Here is an 18,872-nt window from a genome sequence, read left to right as displayed (position 1 = left end):
TTGGTTAACTATCTGTTTAATTTCAATTCTTCTTAACCAGCTTTCAGAAAAAAAAAATTCAATTCTTCTCATAGATCTCTATGCTTTTCTAGCCTTTTGCTCAGTTTCCTTGTCCGATCTCAAAGTTTCATACTCTTTTTTTTTTATCTGAGAATGCTATGCTTTGAGTAATTTTTAATTAGATTTTAGTGTTGCTTTCTATTGTTATTGTTGAAAACAGAAAATATTTACAAAAGTTTGGTTTTGATTTTTGTTCGGTCTGCGGTTGTCTCTGTGTTTAAAGCCAAAAGATGGCGAAGAGAGAGATGGCTGTGTACTGTTTCGACACTTTGGTCTCTCACTACAACAACGATGACACTCCTCCACCTGCCTTTGACGACGCCAATCAGTTACTTTCTTTTCAACCCCATTCCCTTTTTTTTTTTATTGTTATGTTATTTGTATGACATGCAATGCAAGTTCTGTTTTTCTCTCAAGTACTTATGTTCTGTAGCGAAACCTTCTTTCTTTTTTTTTTTTTGCTGTCAGTATTTATGTTCAGTAGCAGAAATCAAGCTTAGCTCATATGCTGTGATCATTATTTACATCAACACTTTCCTAACTGATAGTCCAGTGTTTTTTTTGTTTCTTTTCTTGAAGTCCATTGTTTGTGACGTGGAAGAAAATAGTGAATGGTGGGGAGCCTCGATTGCGTGGATGTATTGGTACACTGGAAGCACGCCGCTTGATCAGTGGCTTCAAGGATTATGCCTTGACCAGGTTCCTTACTCCTCTTCTCACATTTTTTTTTCTTCCAATTCTTACATTATTTCCTTGGCCAAATGCAACAACCATGTGTTCTTTAGACTGTTTTGCTGCCGTATAGTTCATTAATGTCATTGGTTGTAAATTCACTTTTTTGTGTTATGTAATATTATAGTGCCCTGAGGGATCGTAGGTTCCCACCAATACAGTCCAAAGAACTGCCCTTTCTGCAATGTACAGTATCTGTCCTGACCGATTATGAAACTGCAGAGGATTATCTTGATTGGGAGGTATTTACCTTCATTCCTTCTGTTATTTACATGCCAAGTAAACAAGTTAGTGCATGTTATTCAATCTGCTCATCTGATATAAACCTTCTGATGTCACATCCCTCGTATCATATTCCCACTCACTTAGTTTTTTTTTTCTGTCGATTTCTTGTGATGTCTTACAAAACTTCCCTGGTTTTGAGTATGAAGGTGGGAAAGCATGGTATAATCATTGAGTTCACTGAACCTGTGACAAACACAAAGCGAAACGCCACATATTTGCCTGAGGTACCAGCTCACGAAGGTACCAACTTTGATGATACAAACTTAGGTTTGCTTAGGAGTTTGCATCCCTGAGAACTCCTGCTCTTTGTTTGGATCATAACTTGAAACCTATATGCAGCATTGATCTATTGGTATGCTAGTGTGTATATATATATCAAATATTACGGTTACTCCTCATCCCGCAGGCTGGACAAAGATAGAGGCAATAGATTCACTGGTGCGCAAAGCAGGATACAACGGTGAAATAACAGAATCAGTGCGTAGGAGAATCCATCTAACACGTTACCAGAGTACATTATTCAGCATGCATTATAGTGAATATCTTTCGTACGTGAAGGCCACGAGAGGCGGCGGTGTTGTCCCGGCTATTAACGGGACCAGCAAGCCCGCCATGGCCTTGTCTGGATTTGCACCATAAAGCTGCTGCTAATGGGTGCACCTCCTCCTCATTTATCTTTGTATTTGTGTGTTCTCTATGATTAAAAGAAGCTTCTTCTTCGAGGAAACTCTCTATTTGGCTGCTTCACAATTGTATTACAACAATGTCATAAAATCAAAGAAACCAACTTTGATCTCTCTCACAGTCTTATCTGTTGAAGTAAGCTTGAGCGGCAATCAATCCTATTCCTAACTGGTTTATGATCTAAAGAGATAAGGATTATATATTTATTTAAGAGATTATCTAAATATGAGTGTTTCCATATATGAGGAGGATTTATTGGTTCAATGACATTGCTGTATTTGGTGTGAGACTTTGAGAGTTTGAGTTAAGTTAGTTTTCTTAAGTAATAAGAGAGTCATTCTTACTAATTTTTTATGTTTCATATGAATGTTGACTGTTGAGACAATATAATCTTCATAAAGAAGGAAGACTTTTTGACCACTGAGCTGGTTTTAGTTTGACTCTCCATGCTAAGTTTAACCTTTCGTAAATCGCGGATTAGAAACGCAACTGCTCTAGTTGATTTATATTAATCTAAAGGACAAAACTTAGGTTCACCCCCTATAGTGAACCTTTAAATTCACCACTCCACTTAAAACCAATCAAAATGCCATGTAGATAATTAAATTAAAAATGTTAAATTAATTTTAAGAAAAATAACATCAATTTTAATGCCGTTAACTAAACCCTAAACCTTGAGTTTTAAAATCTAAACCAAAACCTATACCCTAAACCCAAATCTTATACCCTGAACCCAAATCATATTTCCAAACCCAAATTCTAAACCCTAAATCCAAACGTTATACCCTAAACCTATCATATATCATATACCCTAAACCCAAACCATATATCCTAAACCCAAACCATATACCCTAAACCCAAATCTTATACTCTAAACCCAAATCGTAAACCGTAAATCCAAATCCTTAAGTTTAGGGTTTGGGTTTAAGGTATAGAATTTAGGTTTAAGGTATGCGGTTTGAGTTTAGGGTATAGGATTTGGGTTTAGAATATAGAATTTGGGTTTAGGGTATAGGATTTGGGTTTAGGGCATATGATATATGATGGATTTAGGGTATAAGGTTTGAATTTAAGATTTATGGTTTGGGTTTAAAGTTTAGAATTTGAGTTTAGGGTATATGGTTTGAATTTAGGGTATAAAATTTGAGTTTAGTGTATATATTTGGGTTTAGAATTTATGATTTAGGGTTTGGGGTTTAGTTAGCATTATTAAAATTGACATTATTTCTCTTTTAAACTATTTTTTAATAATTTAATATTTTTTATTTAATAATCTACTTGACACTTTGATTAGTTTTAAGGAAAGTGGTGAACTTAAAGATTCACCATAGGGAGTGAACCTAAGTCTTGTCCTAATCTAAACCGATTATAAAAAATAAAAATAAAAGTGCAAACCTTAAAACTAATCGAGAAAGTGAGAGCTGTATCACGTTCTTGAGAAAAAGACAGACAACCAAAAAAAAAGTCAATGCGCTCAAAAGCTTAAACAGATCTCAAAGTTTTTCGTTTTTTTTTTCTCTGAGTATATGCTATGCTTTGTGTAACTCGTTATTAGATATTTAAAATTGCTTTCGATTTTTAGTATTGACAACTTCAAAGATTTTATTACAAAGGTTTGTTTTTGTTGTTGCTGCGGTGCTGTCTTTTAAAGAAAAAAATGGCAAACAGAGAGATGGCTGTATACTGTTTCGACACTTTGGTCTCTCACTACAACAAAGAAGACACACCTCCACCTGCCTTTGAAGACTCCATACAGTAACTTCATTAAACTCCTTTTGTGTTTATTATGGTTATGAGTTATGACTGCAAGTTTGATTCTCTATCAAATATGCGTTTTGTGAAAGTTTGTCCCTTTCTTACCATGAATCTCCCACTCCACTTAGCTTCTAGTTCTGTTCTGAACACTCTCGGTTCATTTTTTTTTGGTTTATTATGTTATGACATGCAAGTTTGACTTTATCTTACACACAAAACCAGATACCTTTTCCACATAAATTCGTGTCGTTTACACCTAAATCGAGTATTTAAACGATCGTGGTAGAAATCTACTTAGCTCATATGTCCTATATTCAGCTCTTTTCTTCCTTTTGTCTTTCAGGGTATGATATGTTGAATACTTGAATATATTTGATGATTAGTGTATCCTGAAACACATGATCTTTCCTTACTATAATCCACTGTTGTTTTTTCTTTTTCTTTTTCTTTCTTGTAGTCCATGTTTTGTCACCTGGAAGAAAGCAGTGAATGGTGGTGAGCCTCGATTTCGATTGCGTGGATGTGTAGGTACTCTAGAAGCACACCGCTTGAGCAGTAGCTTCAAGGAATATGCCTTGAACGGGTACTTAGTTACTTACTACTCCTCTGACATCGTTTTTGTTCTTTGACCAATTGCAACCAACGACGTGTGTTGTATCCACATTGAGAATTTAATTTTAATAAATTATTATATAAAGGGTTATGATCAATCCATTTATCACCGGATGTTTATGATAAAAAGAAGGCTAGGATGATCGGACTAATTTCCGGATTAATGGGTCAGAGTGAATACGTACCTTTATACGTTTTATTTATAAGTTTCTAACTTAAAACCAAGCATGGCAACTGATACAGTACTCAAATTTGTTACATTTCAATATGGATCTGTTTTACTTTTTTTTTTTGTTTGTCAATAACATTGGCTGTGACTTCACTTGTTATATGTAATGTTACAGTGCCCTGAGGGATCATAGGTTCCCACCAATACAACCAGGAGAACTGCCGTCTCTGCAATGTACTGTCTCTATCGTGACTGATTATGAAACTCCAGAGGATTATCTTGATTGGGAGGTAATTTATCTTCAGTTAATTATTCATGTACGACCAAACAAGTAGAGTGCATGCTATGCTTTTCAACCATCACATCTGATAAAACCTTCTTCTACTGATGTCACATCCCTAGACTCGCTTAGTTTTTTTTTGGTGGATCTCCTCTGATGTCTTAAAACGCTTTCCCTGATTTGGTTATGAAGGTGGGAAAGCATGGTATAGTCATTGAGTTCAGTGACCCTGTAGCTAACGTAAAGCGAAGCGCCACATACTTGCCTGAGGTGCCAGTTAATGAAGGTACCATGTTGATGAATGATGAATGATGATATATGTTTTGAGTTAGACCTGAGAACTCCCGCCCTTTGTTTGTATCAAACGTTGAAAAACTGCAGCATTGATTGATCTCTCGGTATGCTAATATATATAATCTCATTCTGCAGGCTGGACAAAGCTAGAGGCAATAGACTCGCTGGTGCTTAAAGCAGGGTACGACGGTGAAATAACTGAATCGGTGCGTAGGAGAATCCATCTATCACGTTACCAGACTACATTGTTCAGGATGCATTATAGTCAATACATAGCGTATGTGAAGGCCACGAGAGGCAGTGTCGCCCCAACTATTAACGAGACCAGCAATCACGCTATGACCTTGTCTTGATTTGCACTGTAAAGACTGCTAATGGGTTGCATCTCCTCCTCATTTATCTTTGTATTTGTGCTCTCTCTGATTAAAAGAAGCTTCTTCTTCAGGGAGACTCGATTTGGCTTCTTCACAGTTGTATTGCAACAATGTTATTAAATCAAAGGAACCAACTCTGATCACTCTCACAGTCTAATTTGTTGAAGTAAGCTTGAGCGGCAAGCAATCCTATTCCTAACTGGTTCATGATCTGAAGAGATAAAGATCATAATGTATTTAAGAGATTATCTAAATATGAGTGTTTCCAAATATGAAGAGGATTTATTGGTTTATATGTAAGCAATGTTGAGCAGTGACATTGCTCTATGCCTGTATTTCGTGTGAGGCTGAGAGTTTGAGTTAAGTTAGTTTTCTTAAGTAATAAGAGAGTCATTCTTACTAATTTTTTATGTTTCATATGAATGTTGACCGTTGAGACAATATAATCTTCTTAAAGAATGAAGACTTTTTGACCAGTGAGTTGGTTTTAGTTTGACTCTCCATGCTAAGTTTGAGCTTTCGTAAATCGCGGATTAGAAACGCCACTGCTCTACTTGGTTTATATTAATCTAAACCGATTGTAAAAAAAAAAGAATAAAAGCGCAAACCTTAAACTAATCGAGGAAGTGAAAGCTGTATCACGTTCTTGAGAAAAAGACAGACAACCCAAAAAAAAAGTCAATGCGCTCAAAAGCTTAAACAGATCTCAAAATTTCGTATTTTTTTCTCTGAGTATATGCTATGCTTTGTGTAACTCGTTATTAGATATTTAAAATTGCTTTCGATTTTTAGTATTGACAACTTCAAAGGTTTTATTACAAAGGTTTGTTTTTTTGTTGTTGTCTGCGGTTCTGTCTTTTAAAGCAAAAATGGCAAACAGAGAGATGGCTGTATACTGTTTCGACACTTTGGTCTCTCACTACAACAAAGAAGACACACCTCCACCTGCCTTTGAAGACGCCACACAGTAACTTCATTAAACTCCTTTTGTGTTTATTACGGTTGTGAGCTATGACTGCAAGTTTGATTAGGTTGTTTATTACGGTTGTGAAAGTTGTCCCTTTCTTACCATGAATCTCCCACTCGACTTAGCTTCTAGTTCTGTTCTGAACACTCTTGTCCTTTTTTTTTGGTTTATTATGTTATGACATGCAAGTTTGGCTTTTGGTCCTGTTTATCTTACACACAAGCAGATACCTTTTCCACATAAATTCGTGTCGCTTACACCTAATCGTGTATTAAACGATCGTTATCTCCAGCCCTTGAATGCAAGATGTTGTGCACTATAGTGAAACCGTTTTCTTTATGTCAGTGGTAGAAATCTACTTAGCTCATATGTCCTATATTCAGCTCTTTTTTTCTTTTTGTCTTTCAGGGTTTGATATGTTGAATACTTGAATATATTTGATGATTAGTGTATCCTGAAACACATGATCTTTCCTTACTCATAGTCCAGTGTTGTTTTTTTTTTCTCCGTCTTTCTTGTAGTCCATTTTATGTCACCTGGAAGAAAGCAGTGAATGGTGGTGAGCCTCGATTGCGTGGATGTGCAGGTACTCTAGAAGCACACCGCTTGAGCAGTGGCTTCAAGGAATATGCCTTGAACGGGTATTTATCTACTTGCTACTCCTCTAACATTTTTTTGTTCTTTGGCCAAGTGAAACCAACAAAGTGTGTTGTATCTCTGAGACGGGAATAGGGATGATAAATAGATAAATTCCCGAACTAGAAATCTTTCTTGCAGATTCGAAGTAAGGGGATACACAGACCTAAAAGATGATCGTAGTTATTGAAAGATCAACTTAGAGGAATTGAGCTCGGTTTGCTTAAGTTCAATGGAACTTTACGCTAGATAGTTGCAGAGAGGATTAGGTTTTGAAGAAAGTAATTATATTATTGATTGTCTTAAAACGTTGCCATGAGGCTTACAATATATAGCGGGTGAAACCGACTATTAAAACGGAAAGAGATAAATATGGTAAACTAACATAATAATTAGATAATGATGAAAATCTAAAACCAGTTGTGAAACTCGCAAGACTCGTGACTCATAAGAACTCGTACGACTCATAACTCGTGACTCGACTCATATGACCCGACTGGTCGTATGACTCGTGACGTTCTGTCACAATACTCCCTCCTTGAAATCATACTTGTCCTCAAGTATGGAAATTTCGAAATGCGGCAGTGTCGGAGATAAGTGTTGCAGGTCAGTGCGCAACTTCAGTTTTTGCAGTGTTTGGTCGGTAGCTAGTGAAGAGCTTGTGCCAGGAAGAGAAGGCATGTGGATCGGTGGTGGTTGTTGAGGTGGTATGGTTTTGTCGGTCTCCTGTAAGTGCAGCATAGCAATTTGTGGTTCTTGAAAGCTTTGCTTACTGCCTCCGGTGATGATTTTGGATCTGTTCGGTGCTGTTCCTCTAAGGACATGTTTCAGACCTTGAAATTTAAACTCCATTCGTAGGTGCAGAAAGTCCCATAAGATAGGTCCCAAAGTGGAGAGCCATTCCACGCCCAGTACTAGATCACTACAGCCCAATGGTAGTGTTCTTATTTCGGTTTTGAATTGGTAACCCTGCATCTTCCACTTGAAATTACTGCATTTGTACTGAGTAATCAAGTCGCCACCTGCTGCAACAACTGAGGCTGGTTTGATTGGCGTCAAATAGCAACCCAATCCCTTAGCGATTTGTAGATCGAGAAAGTTATTTGTGCTGCCAGGGTCGATTAATATGTGAAGTTTCCGCTTTCCGTATTGACCAATTAAACGCATACAGTTAAATGCCGAGGAGCCATTTAAAGCATGTATAGAGATAGTAGGGACCTTGACATCTTTATCGTTGATGGTTGTTTCTCGTATTTGTTCTTTCAACGCGATTTCTTCATCGAACTCTGTCGGATCAGCTTCCAGGAACAAGAACTCAGAACGCCGGTGCGTAAGCTGATGACCAGGAGTGAACGGTTCCTCACAATACATACACAGACCCTTACGTTTTCTTTCCTGCATCTCTTCGAAAGAAACGCGTTTCTGAGGTGTGTTAGAGAGGAGTGGTTTGTTGCTTTGAGCTCCCATGGTGTTAGGTAATGCTGGTGTGTTTGTGGCGTGTTGAGTTTTGTATGGAGACGATGAATTTTTCTCCTGGTAGGGGTTGAAAGAAGAGCGAGATGGCTTTGCTGGAGTATGATAAAGAGAGAGCTCGTGGAGTTTAGCAATTCGAGCTGCAGCAGGGACGGTAGTTACGTTGAACTGTCGAACATGGAGGGCGAGGTGTTGGTTCATGTTGGTTAAGAAGATGCTCAGCGCGTGTTCAGTAGGAAGTGTGATCCTAGTTATGGCACTATCGAACTTCTCCAAGTACACATCAACGGAGTCGTTTCCCTGTTTCAAGCTGACTAACTCGGATAGAGGATCATCGAAAAGCTCGCTAAAGCGTTCCGAAACGGCAGCAACATACTCCGGCCATAATGGGAATTGGTTGTAACGATTTGCGATGTAGGAGTGGTGCCACTGGAGAGCTTTGCCAGTCATGTGAAGAGAAGCGAGGCGAACCTTTAGTTCCGGTGGAGTACCATCGATGGAGAAGAATTGTTCACAGCGGTAAATCCATTCTCTGAGTTCAGAACCGTCGAACATCGGAAAACCGATTTTCGTCAGTCGTGATGATAAGCTATGATGGGTGGGTGGGTTGTTGTTGTTGGCGACATTAGTGGGTGTTGGTTTTGATGTGTTGTGCTCTGGATTGAAACGGTCTGGTGGATCCTTGGTTTGAGGCGTTCCGTCGGTAACTTCCGAAGTTGCTTCGGCTTGTTTCCCTTCACGTTGTGTAGAAGGAGATGGAGCATTAGCGAAGTACTTTTCTATGAGTGCTTCGAGTTTGCCGATTTTGCTGTCGAGTTCCTTGCGGATCTCTTCTGTTTGTTGGGTCTGCGACAAACATAGCTCGTCAATTTGTTTGCTCATCTCGGTTAAAGCGGTGGTTGCTCTTGTATCCATAGCTCGGTCCGAAGGAGTTTATGCTCTGATACCAATGAGACGGGAATAGGGATGATAAATAGATAAATTCCCGAACTAGAAATCTTTCTTGCAGATTCGAAGTAAGGGGATACACAGACCTAGAAGATGATCGTAGTTATTGAAAGATCAACTTAGAGGAATTGAGCTCGGTTTGCTTAAGTTCAATGGAACTTTACGCTAGATAGTTGCAGAGAGGATTAGATTTTGAAGAAAGTAATTATATTATTGATTGTCTTAAAACGTTGCCATGAGACTTACAATATATAGCGGGTGAAACCGACTATTAAAACGGAAAGAGATAAATATGGTAAACTAACATAATAATTAGATAATGATGAAAATCTAAAACCAGTTGTAAAACTCGCAAGACTCGTGACTCATAAGAACTCTACGACTCATAACTCGTGACTCGACTCGTATGACCCGACTCGTCGTATGACTCGTGACGTCCTGTCACAATCTCACATCGAGAATTTAATTTAAAAAATACTAAATTATTATGTCAAGAGTTATGGTCAATTCATTTATCATCAATTGAAAGCCTATGATAAATTGAACTTTCTTTAGGTTAGAATGATCAGATCATTTTCTGGATTAGTGAGTCAGAGTGTGGTTCCACTCTGATACCATAATAAGTTTTATGGATTTGGCTTTTAACTTAAAAATCGATTGGCATTAAATGAAATGGCACATATCCACCCTTATGTGGAACTCCATCCTAAGAACCCCCATAAACATACCCTTATATATTACTCAAATTTGTTATATTTCCAAACTGTATTTTTTGTTAATAACATTGGTCGTGAATTCATTTGTTATATGTAATATTACAGTGCCCTGAGGGATCGTAGGTTCCCACCAATACAACCCGGAGAACTGCCGTCTCTGCAATGTACTGTCTCTATCGTGACTGATTATGAAACTCCAGAGGATTATCTTGATTGGGAGGTAATTTATCTTCAGTTAATTCTGATAAACCTTCTACTCATGTCACATCCCTAGACTCACTTAGTTTTGTGGATCTCCTCTGATGTCTTAAAACACTTTCCCTGATTTGGTTATCAAAGGTGGGAAAGCATGGTATAATCATTGAGTTCAGTGACCTTGTAAGGCGAAGGGTCACATACTTGCCTGAGGTGCCAGTTAATGAAGGTACCAATGTTTGATGATACAAACTTAGATTTGGAGTTTATATGTTTTGAGTTAGACCTGAGAACTCCCGCCCTTTGTTTGTATCAAACGTTGAAGAACTGCAGCATTGATCTCTCGTTATGCTAATATATATAATCTCATTCCGCAGGCTGGACAAAGATAGAGGCAATAGACTCACTGGTGCGTATAGCAGGGTACGAGGGGGAAATAACTGAATCAGTGCGTAGGAGAATCCATCTATCACGTTACCAGACTACATTATTCAGGATGTATTATAGTGAATACATAGCGTACGTGAAGGCCACGAGAGGCAGTGTTGCTCCCGCTATGGCATTGTCTTGATTCGCACCATAAAGCTGCTGCTAATGGTTGCACCTCCTCCTTATTAATTATCTTTGTATTTGTGCTCTCTCTGATTAAAAGAAGTTTCTTCTTCAACGAAACTCTCTATTTGGCTGCTTCACAATTGTCATAAAATCCAAGAAACCAACTTCGAATAACCATTTCTACTTGTTCTTGCTGCTGCAACTCTGAGATATGCTAAGAGATCAAACATTTGAAACATACATTTCTTCTTCATCTGGGAATATAAAAAGCCTCTTCTTTGTAGAGTAATCCATAATTTCATTGCAAATCATATCCACAATACGTGTCAAGTGCATAATGTAAATAACCAAAAACAAAATTGTTGTAAAAAGCAAAAACTCTTGCAAATGCAGCAATTACTCTGAGCTAGGCCCAGAGCAGTGTCACAACGAGAAATAGCATCAAAGCCAGACCAAGACATATCCCAACCATTGCGCCGAAAGCCTGTCAAAAATGCAAAGTTAGATCACTCTTCACAACACATGTATTACTCAACAGCAATTTTTGGGTGACTCACTTTCCCCTGACTTTTAAACTTGTATTTAACTGTAAACCAAGACAGTCCTCTATCAACAATAGGTGCAAGTGCCACTGCCCTGCAAAATCCATCAAACACGCTTCATGTGTACAAAAAAAACACCATAACAAAGTAAGAAACTAATATCAGGCATGATCTCACCCTCCTATTCTGACGAGCTTAGTAACTTGGCTTCCAGCCCATACCATGGCCATCACTTTAAGAAATCTGCATCCAACACCACGAGTCCTTCACTAGGGTCCCCTATAACGACGCTATGAAATGCTTGAGATTATTCCATACCTCTGAGCTGCAGCAAGATATCCCATTTTTCCCGGTGCTGGGGCGACATAAAACCTATGCATATAATCATCACTGTTCTCGCTCAAGTATGTTATGATGGAGCAAAAGACACTAAAGACTACTACTTACTTAAAAAAAAGGAGAGATATTACTGAATAATCAAATCTATAAATGCCAAAACAGAGTGAGGTTCCAGATGATAAATAACAAAAGTTCATGTATATTTATTGCAGAGCATAGGGTCGAAAGAAAGTACGTTCAACTTACCACACCAAGAGGAAAGCTGCGGTGTAATAGACTGTGTTAAGTAAACCGTAAGACAATATTCCAGACAATCCATATCTCTTCAATTTCTTTACAAGCCTGCAAGCAAAATGTCAGTCGCACAGGACCATCATCATCATAAGGAAGATAGGGTATGTCAAAAGGCTATATTAACTAACTACCCAAATAATATAATACTTCCTTTCAAAATGCAGATTTCAATCAAATAGAGCAGAATCGAAATGATCTTCTTAGCTAAAAGATTAGGACAGAACATATAAGTTTTTGAGTCACGAACCAAAGAAGTACTTCTTTTTTTTAACATGGTACCAAATCAAGGACTTGAGTAAATCACATACTCTTCCGAAACGAACGGGTTTTGCCAGCGTGTCGCATTCTTATCCAACGTTGTTTCTCCTCCTATACAAAAAAAAAATGGAAGAGAGTAAAAAGGCAAAGCCTTTGTGACTGAATGTATTATCATTCCATCATTCACAGAGCAACGAAGTTAAGATCTTTATAAGTCTACAATTGTCAACAATATATGAATGTACCTTCTTCTTCATCAACATAAGGGTCAGCATCTTCAGGTTTATGGGAAGCCTAAACATGCACACATTCTCAATGGATTCTTCTTTGCTTAAACAAGACAGAGATTTAAAGAAGACATTAAAAAGACTAACACTTTGACTAAAGGAGGTAACCAGACGGTGGAGGACTACGGATTTATTGCGGTTAAGAACATTGGGGGCGACGCCGAGGCCGAGAGAGGAGAAGCTTAAAGAGGCATGTTGTGGAGTAGTAGGTAGAGAAAGCTGGTGGGAACAAAAGAGAAGAGGAAGATTAGTAATCAGCTCGAGAGAGAGAGAGAGTTAGGGTTGACGAGAGCTAGAGAAAAGGTACCGCAAGTAGAGAAGGAGCTAAACGGTGGACATTCATCCCGTCACCAAATATCGCCGGTGTATCTTTGATACTGTAGGCCTCTTACAGCTGATAACAAAGCAGGCTAACTATCCAATCAAGAATTAAAAAAAAAAAATATCTAGAAAAGTATTTACCAAATATCAATGTTTTCCAAAAAGCAAGCTACTGATAGACTCTCTCTCTCTCTAAGTGACTGTTCATCATGAATTCTCTCCAAGTTTCCTTTTTGTGGGCTTTCTCTCTCTCTTCCAAAAGGTCTTTTTTGCCCTTTAGGATTAGAGCTTTGTGTGGTTAGAAACAGCTGTAACAAATACTGTTGGTATCAAAGAAGCACTTTATTCATCGGGAAAGTGGTTTAAAAAGTGTTCTTCCAAGCTGTGAAGGGTTTTCAAATCAGTTTCAAAATCTAAAGTGAAGAAGCTGCAGCAAAATCAAGGGATCCAAGTTCAGAATCTCAGAAGTCTACAACAAGTCTGTGTTAAAGCTCGTGGAAGGGACAGATTGTAACCAGTGTCATGTCGGCGGCGATGGATAAGGCGTTAATGGCGATGTCGCTTGAGGAAGAGGATGAACCGTTTGATCTCCCTGATCTACCGGACTACTGCTCTCACGACACAAACAAGCTTAGTTTGATTGGTCGGATTCTTAACCCGATGTACCAGAAAATGTCGAGTCTCATTCTCGATATGCCGCGCAAGTGGCAAAAGTTAGGGAAAGTCAGGGGGATAGCTCTGTCAAAGGAGAGATTCCAGTTCATATTTGACCATAAACACGATCTTCTGGATGTCCAGGAAAAAGGAGTTCATTCTTACAAAGAGTGGACCATTGTGGTGGAAAGATGGACAGAATTTCCGGGTCCGGAGTTCCTTCAGTTCATCCCTATCTGGGTTCAGGTCAGTAACATCCCAACCAACCACTACACCAAGAAAGCGATATGGGCGTTGGGAGATTTGGCAGCACCTGTAACTGAAGTCGCTTTTGATCCTCTCAAACCACAGAACAGAGAGTTTGTAAGGGTTAAAGTGAGATTTGATGTTTCAAAGCCTCTGAAAAAAGAGAAAGTGATAAATTTGCTAAGAGGAGGCACGACAAAAATCTTCTTTCACTATGAGAGAATCCAGAAGCGCTGTTACACGTGCCAAAGATTATCTCATGATAAGGATCATTGTCCAATTGAAGTTATGAAGAGACAGGCTATGAGTGATGCAAGAAGGGCAGGCAACTCTATTCCTAAACCAAGACCTACTAGGTTGATCAAGGAGACGGACCCTCTCTATGGGGTCTTGGAGGAAAGTCAAGTAGGTATTAACCCCAACTCAGGAAGACCGAAGATTGCTGCAGAAGTCTTAGAAGGTATGAGGCAATACTTGCTTGCGGCTGAAGGGGAGGAAAGAAGAGCAAGAGAGGAAAGAGTCAGAAGATCTGTTGGGGAGGCTGAGAAGGACTTATTCACCCAAAAGGTCGCTCTAAGCCTGGAACCAATCCCTACCATTACTAAGGATCTCGATAAAGGGAAAGGTCATATCTTTGGTTATGATGCTACAGCTGTTGTGGTGCCACCAAGTGATAAGAGCCCGCAGGGATCAAAACTCATGGCGTCTGCCATTCCTGCGGGAACAATTGTGGTGAGACTGGAGAAACCAGTATGGGAGAGGTTGGGAGCCAGATCAAGTGAAGCCACACTATCATATGCTTCATCTAAGGAGGATTCAACAGGATTCTCTCAAGGCTTTTATGAAGCTGGGAGTTCCGGAATCAATCCAAAGAAGAAGTATATAAGGAAAAGGCCAGGGAAGAGTAAGCGAAAACAAAAGAGGGGTGGAGATACATGAAACAGTGCTCCAGTGACACTGAAGGCGGGACTTGAGGTTGGAATTTTAGAGAAGAGGAAGAAGTCAGAGGAGATGGAGGAAACTTCCAAAGCCACAAGGCAAAAGGTTTCAGCGATGGTCCCAAATGAGGGACCGTCCAACGCTTAATGAGCACTGTGGCTTGGAATTGTCAAGGATTGGGACGGTCTCAAGACTTGACAATTCCCCGCCTCATGGAAATACGTAAAAAATATTTTTCTGAGGTGCTATATCTAATGGAAACTATGCATAGTAGGAATGTTCTGGTAGATATTCAAGTTTGGCTCGGCTACGAGCGTGTATATACGGTGGAGCCGATTGGGAAGTGTGGAGGATTGGCAGTTTTCTGGAAAAGTACAGTGGTTGTGGATGTGCTCAGTGCTGATAAGAACCTGATTGATCTGGAGGTGCAAGTTGGTGATAAGAAGTTTTTTGCAACTTGCGTCTACGGTGATCCCATGAAGAGCAAAAGGAGGAAAGTATGGGAAAAAATGCAGAGGTTGAATGTAAATAGAAGTCAACCTTGGTGCATATTTGGGGACTTCAATGCTATCAGAAGCAATGAAGAAAAAGTTGGTGGCACGCCTAGAGAAAAATCAGCATTTGTTGACTTCAACAACATGCTTAATGGGTGCAAGATGGAGGAACTGAAAGGCAGTGGTGACTCGTTTACATGGGGAGGAACCAGAGGGAAATACTCAGTCCACAGCAAATTAGACAGATGCTTTGCTAATCAAAGATGGCTGAGAGGCTTTCCTTTAGCTAATCAAGTCTTCTTGGATAAACGAGGCTCTGATCATAGGCCTGTTATGATCAATCTTATAAACTCTTCAAACAAGCTGAAAGGAAATTTTAGGTTTGATAAATCTTTGTTGAACCTGCCTAATGTTAAAGAGACAATGACCAATGCTTGGAGAGGACATAATAGGGGAATTGCATGTAGAGTCTCAGAGAGAATCAGGCGATGCAGAAGTGCTCTCAGTAGATGGAAGAAAGAGTTCAATTTGAATGCACGAGATAAGATCGCTAAGCTGCAAGAGGCCCTTGAGGAAGAAGAATCACTCAGAATGCCAAGGAGATACAAGATCTTGTGTCTGAAAAAAGAACTGATGAAAGCATACCGAGAAGATGAATCTTTTTGGAGCCAGAGGAGCAAAGAGAGATGGCTAAAACTGGGAGATAGGAATTCTAAATTTTTCCATGCGGCTGTCAAGTACACAAGGAGAAAGAATGGTATCGAGATGCTTCGTGATGACAATGGATGTGAGCACAGATCAGAAGGTGCAAAAGGCAAAGTGGCATCCTCCTATTTTGAGAACCTATTTACATCTTCACAGCCTCCTGACTTCGAGGAGATTTTTGAAGATTTCCCACCGATGTTGTCAGAGGAAATGAACGATGAGCTGATCCGTGAAGTGTCAGATGAGGAAATTAAAGATGCAGTCTTCTCAATAAAGCCCACCAGTGCTCCGGGACCTGACGGTATGACAGGGTTGTTCTTCCAGAGATTTTGGGATGTCATCGGGGTTCATGTCTCCGCGGAAATCAAGGACTTTTTCGCCAAGGGCTCTTTCCCTTCGGAGTGGAACCATACTCACCTTTGTCTGATCCCAAAAATCACTAAACCGTCGAGAATGGTGGACCTGCGTCCAATAAGCTTGTGCTCAGTGGTGTATAAGATTATATCGAAGATAATGGTGAGAAGACTACAACCTATCCTGCCTCTGATTGTGTCCCCTTGTCAGTCAGCCTTTGTTCCGGAGAGACAGATCTCAGATAACGTATTGATTGCACATGAGATCGTTCATAGCCTAAAAACTCTCAAGCCAATCTCAGGGGAGTTTATGGCGGTTAAATCAGACATGTCGAAGGCTTATGACAGAGTGGAGTGGAAGTACATAAGGTGCCTGCTGTTGGCTTTAGGATTCCATACCAGATGGGTTGAGTGGATCATGTTCTGTATCTCATCGGTCACCTTTTCAGTGCTTTTGAACGAAAAACCACATGGTTTTATTACTCCCGAGAGGGGATTACGCCAAGGTGACCCTTTGTCGCCATCTCTCTTCGTACTATGTACGAAAGGACTATCTCACTTGCTCTCGAAGGCCGAAGCGCAGGGCCTGATCTCAGGAATCAGATTCTCGCCGAATGGACCCGCTGTTAGTCACCTGCTGTTTGCTGACGACTCCCTCTTCATGTGTAAAGCTTCAGTGGAACAGGCGGAAGCTTTAAAACAGATCTTAGCCCAGTATGACAGTGCAACAGGTCAGGTGATTAATTTAGACAAATCGGCCATTACTTTTGGGGAAGGCATTGAACATAGGAACAGAGAAGACATTCAACAATGCTTGGGAATTTTTGGTATTGGAGGGATGGGGAAATACTTAGGTCTCCCTGAGTGTTTCACTGGTTCAAAGGTTGAAATTCTCAAATATCTCCATACAAATCTCAAAGCAAAGCTGTCTGGTTTCTTCTCGAGATGTCTATCACAGGGAGGTAAAGAGATAATGCTAAAAGCTGTGGCATTAGCATTACCAGTCTACGCTATGGGATGCTTTAAACTGCCTAAGACAATCATTCAAAACCTAACCTCAGCCTTAGCGGAATTCTGGTGGAGCTAGGTGGAGAATAAAAGCAAGATTCATTGGATGAGTTGGGATAAAATGTGTATTCCTAAGAGGCTGGGTGGCTTAGGATTCAAAGATATTGAAAGCTCCAATCAAGCTCTACTTGCGAAACACTCATGGAAGATACTCCAAGAACCTGACTGTCTACTAGCCCGTGTGCTAAAGAGTAGATACTTTGAGAATAGCTCCATCTCTGAAGCTACTCTAGGAGTGAGGCCATCCTATGGATGGAGGAGTGTATTACATGGAAGAGACCTTCTGCTCAAAGGCTTACGAAAAGAGATTGGTAATGGCAGGTCCTTAAAGGTTTGGACTGACCCTTGGTGTGATTTTGGAGGCAGATTCAATCCGTGGATGAAAAACACTATGATTGACCTTGAATTGAAGTTGAGTGATCTCCTGTGTCTACACTCGGGAACATGGAACGAAGAGGCGCTAGCTCATCACTTCTTTGAAGATGATGCCAGTAGGATAAAGAAACTGAGGCCTCTGACTGACCGAGAGGACTTCTGGTGTTGGAAGCATGAAAAGTCAGGCTCTTATTCTGTAAAATCTGGCTACTGGCTTGCTTCAAAGATTAACCTCCATGAAGTTCTTCAAATGGCAGACGCACAACCCTCACTGAATGGGTTAAAAGAGCAGGCGTGGCTCACACAAACAGAACCCAAGATCAAGCACTTTCTGTGGAGAGTACTGAGTAGCGCTATACATGTTATGGAGGCTCTATCAAAACGTGGAATGAAGGTGGATGAGAGGTGCCAATACTGTGGGACGGAACCGGAGACTGCAAATCATGTGCTTTTCACTTGCCATGTAGCCAGACAGACTTGGGCGAGATCTCTGTTTTCCCCTCCCACAAAATGGATTCAGTGAAAGTCTCAGTTTTTACTAATCTTCTACTACCTGTTCCAGATGAGCAAGAACATCCAAATTCCTCTTTCAAATCAGAAGGTTTTTCCATGGGTGTTGTGGTCCCTTATGGAAAATATAGGAATAATTTTCTTTTTGAAGGGAAAGATTTTGATGGAGGAACTCTATAGCAAAAATACAACAAGAAGCTGAGGTATATGGTTTTTAGCTCAATCTTCTTGATCACCGAGGGAAAAAAAAGAAGAACATGAGGATTGAAACCTCACTCGCAAGTGGAGAACTCCACCCCGGGATGGCTCAAGTGCAATGTTGGTTTGTATTGGGTAAAAGAAAAACCATACGTTGGGCTGTGCGTGGGTGTGTCAGGAGACTCCAAAGGTATGCGGGTTGGCATAGTATGAGATCCTTTGTGGAGATTCAAAACCTGAATGATGCAAAGGTTACGGCTCTATCGTGGGCACTAGACAGCATGGTGGCTCATAGGGTGGGAAAACTGATTTTGGGCATTGAAGACCCTATGATGTGTGGTATTTTGGAACGGCCAAAGGCGTGGCCATCTTTTAGAGTGGAAAGTTCTGCTCTGCTTGAATAGGTTAAGTTATTATCCCTAACTGGAAAATTAACTTAGAAGGAAAGGGAACTAACAAAAGAGCTTATCTCATTGCCAAGAGTGGCTACCTGTCTGCCGTTTGCTCAGTCGTATGAAGCGGCAGGACAACCAAGATGGCTGTCCACTCTTTTT

General features: G+C 40.0%; 5 protein-coding genes across 5 annotated transcripts; 4 read left to right on the top strand and 1 right to left on the bottom strand.

Annotated features, from left to right (window-relative positions):
• Positions 1–1,874, top strand: LOC108848003 (uncharacterized protein At2g38710). The gene is made up of 5 exons (XM_018621401.2): positions 1–388; positions 640–759; positions 920–1,034; positions 1,224–1,317; positions 1,484–1,874. The coding sequence occupies exons 1-5, from the start codon at positions 291–293 to the stop codon at positions 1,714–1,716; spliced, it is 660 nt and encodes a 219-aa protein (XP_018476903.1). The 5' UTR covers positions 1–290; the 3' UTR covers positions 1,717–1,874.
• Positions 1,875–3,216: 1,342 nt separating this feature from the next.
• On the top strand, positions 3,217–5,388 carry LOC108848005 (uncharacterized protein At2g38710-like). Its single transcript, XM_018621405.2, has 5 exons — positions 3,217–3,516; positions 3,974–4,099; positions 4,473–4,587; positions 4,770–4,863; positions 5,007–5,388. The coding sequence occupies exons 1-5, from the start codon at positions 3,419–3,421 to the stop codon at positions 5,222–5,224; spliced, it is 651 nt and encodes a 216-aa protein (XP_018476907.1). The 5' UTR covers positions 3,217–3,418; the 3' UTR covers positions 5,225–5,388.
• A 359-nt stretch (positions 5,389–5,747) lies between these two features.
• Positions 5,748–10,931, top strand: LOC108848008 (uncharacterized protein At2g38710-like). The gene is made up of 5 exons (XM_018621409.2): positions 5,748–6,212; positions 6,734–6,853; positions 10,091–10,205; positions 10,325–10,409; positions 10,558–10,931. Exons 1-5 carry the CDS (start codon positions 6,115–6,117, stop codon positions 10,749–10,751), a joined length of 612 nt encoding a protein of 203 aa, XP_018476911.1. The 5' UTR covers positions 5,748–6,114; the 3' UTR covers positions 10,752–10,931.
• Positions 10,932–10,996: 65 nt separating this feature from the next.
• Positions 10,997–12,918, bottom strand: LOC108848004 (uncharacterized). Its single transcript, XM_018621403.2, has 9 exons — positions 12,763–12,918; positions 12,543–12,674; positions 12,414–12,462; positions 12,219–12,279; positions 11,863–11,958; positions 11,596–11,649; positions 11,455–11,520; positions 11,293–11,371; positions 10,997–11,219 (listed from the first exon to the last, which is right to left on the bottom strand). Exons 1-9 carry the CDS (start codon positions 12,796–12,798, stop codon positions 11,142–11,144), a joined length of 651 nt encoding a protein of 216 aa, XP_018476905.1. The 5' UTR covers positions 12,799–12,918; the 3' UTR covers positions 10,997–11,141.
• A 306-nt stretch (positions 12,919–13,224) lies between these two features.
• Positions 13,225–14,615, top strand: LOC108845310 (uncharacterized). The gene has a single exon (XM_018618540.2). The coding sequence runs from the start codon at positions 13,299–13,301 to the stop codon at positions 14,613–14,615; it is 1,317 nt and encodes a 438-aa protein (XP_018474042.1). The 5' UTR covers positions 13,225–13,298.
• Positions 14,616–18,872: the final 4,257 nt, after the last annotated feature.

Source organism: Raphanus sativus, unplaced genomic scaffold (genome assembly GCF_000801105.2).
Source record: "Raphanus sativus cultivar WK10039 unplaced genomic scaffold, ASM80110v3 Scaffold1855, whole genome shotgun sequence".
Classification (NCBI taxonomy): domain Eukaryota; kingdom Viridiplantae; phylum Streptophyta; class Magnoliopsida; order Brassicales; family Brassicaceae; genus Raphanus; species Raphanus sativus.
This window is presented reverse-complemented; position numbering and strand designations above follow the sequence as displayed.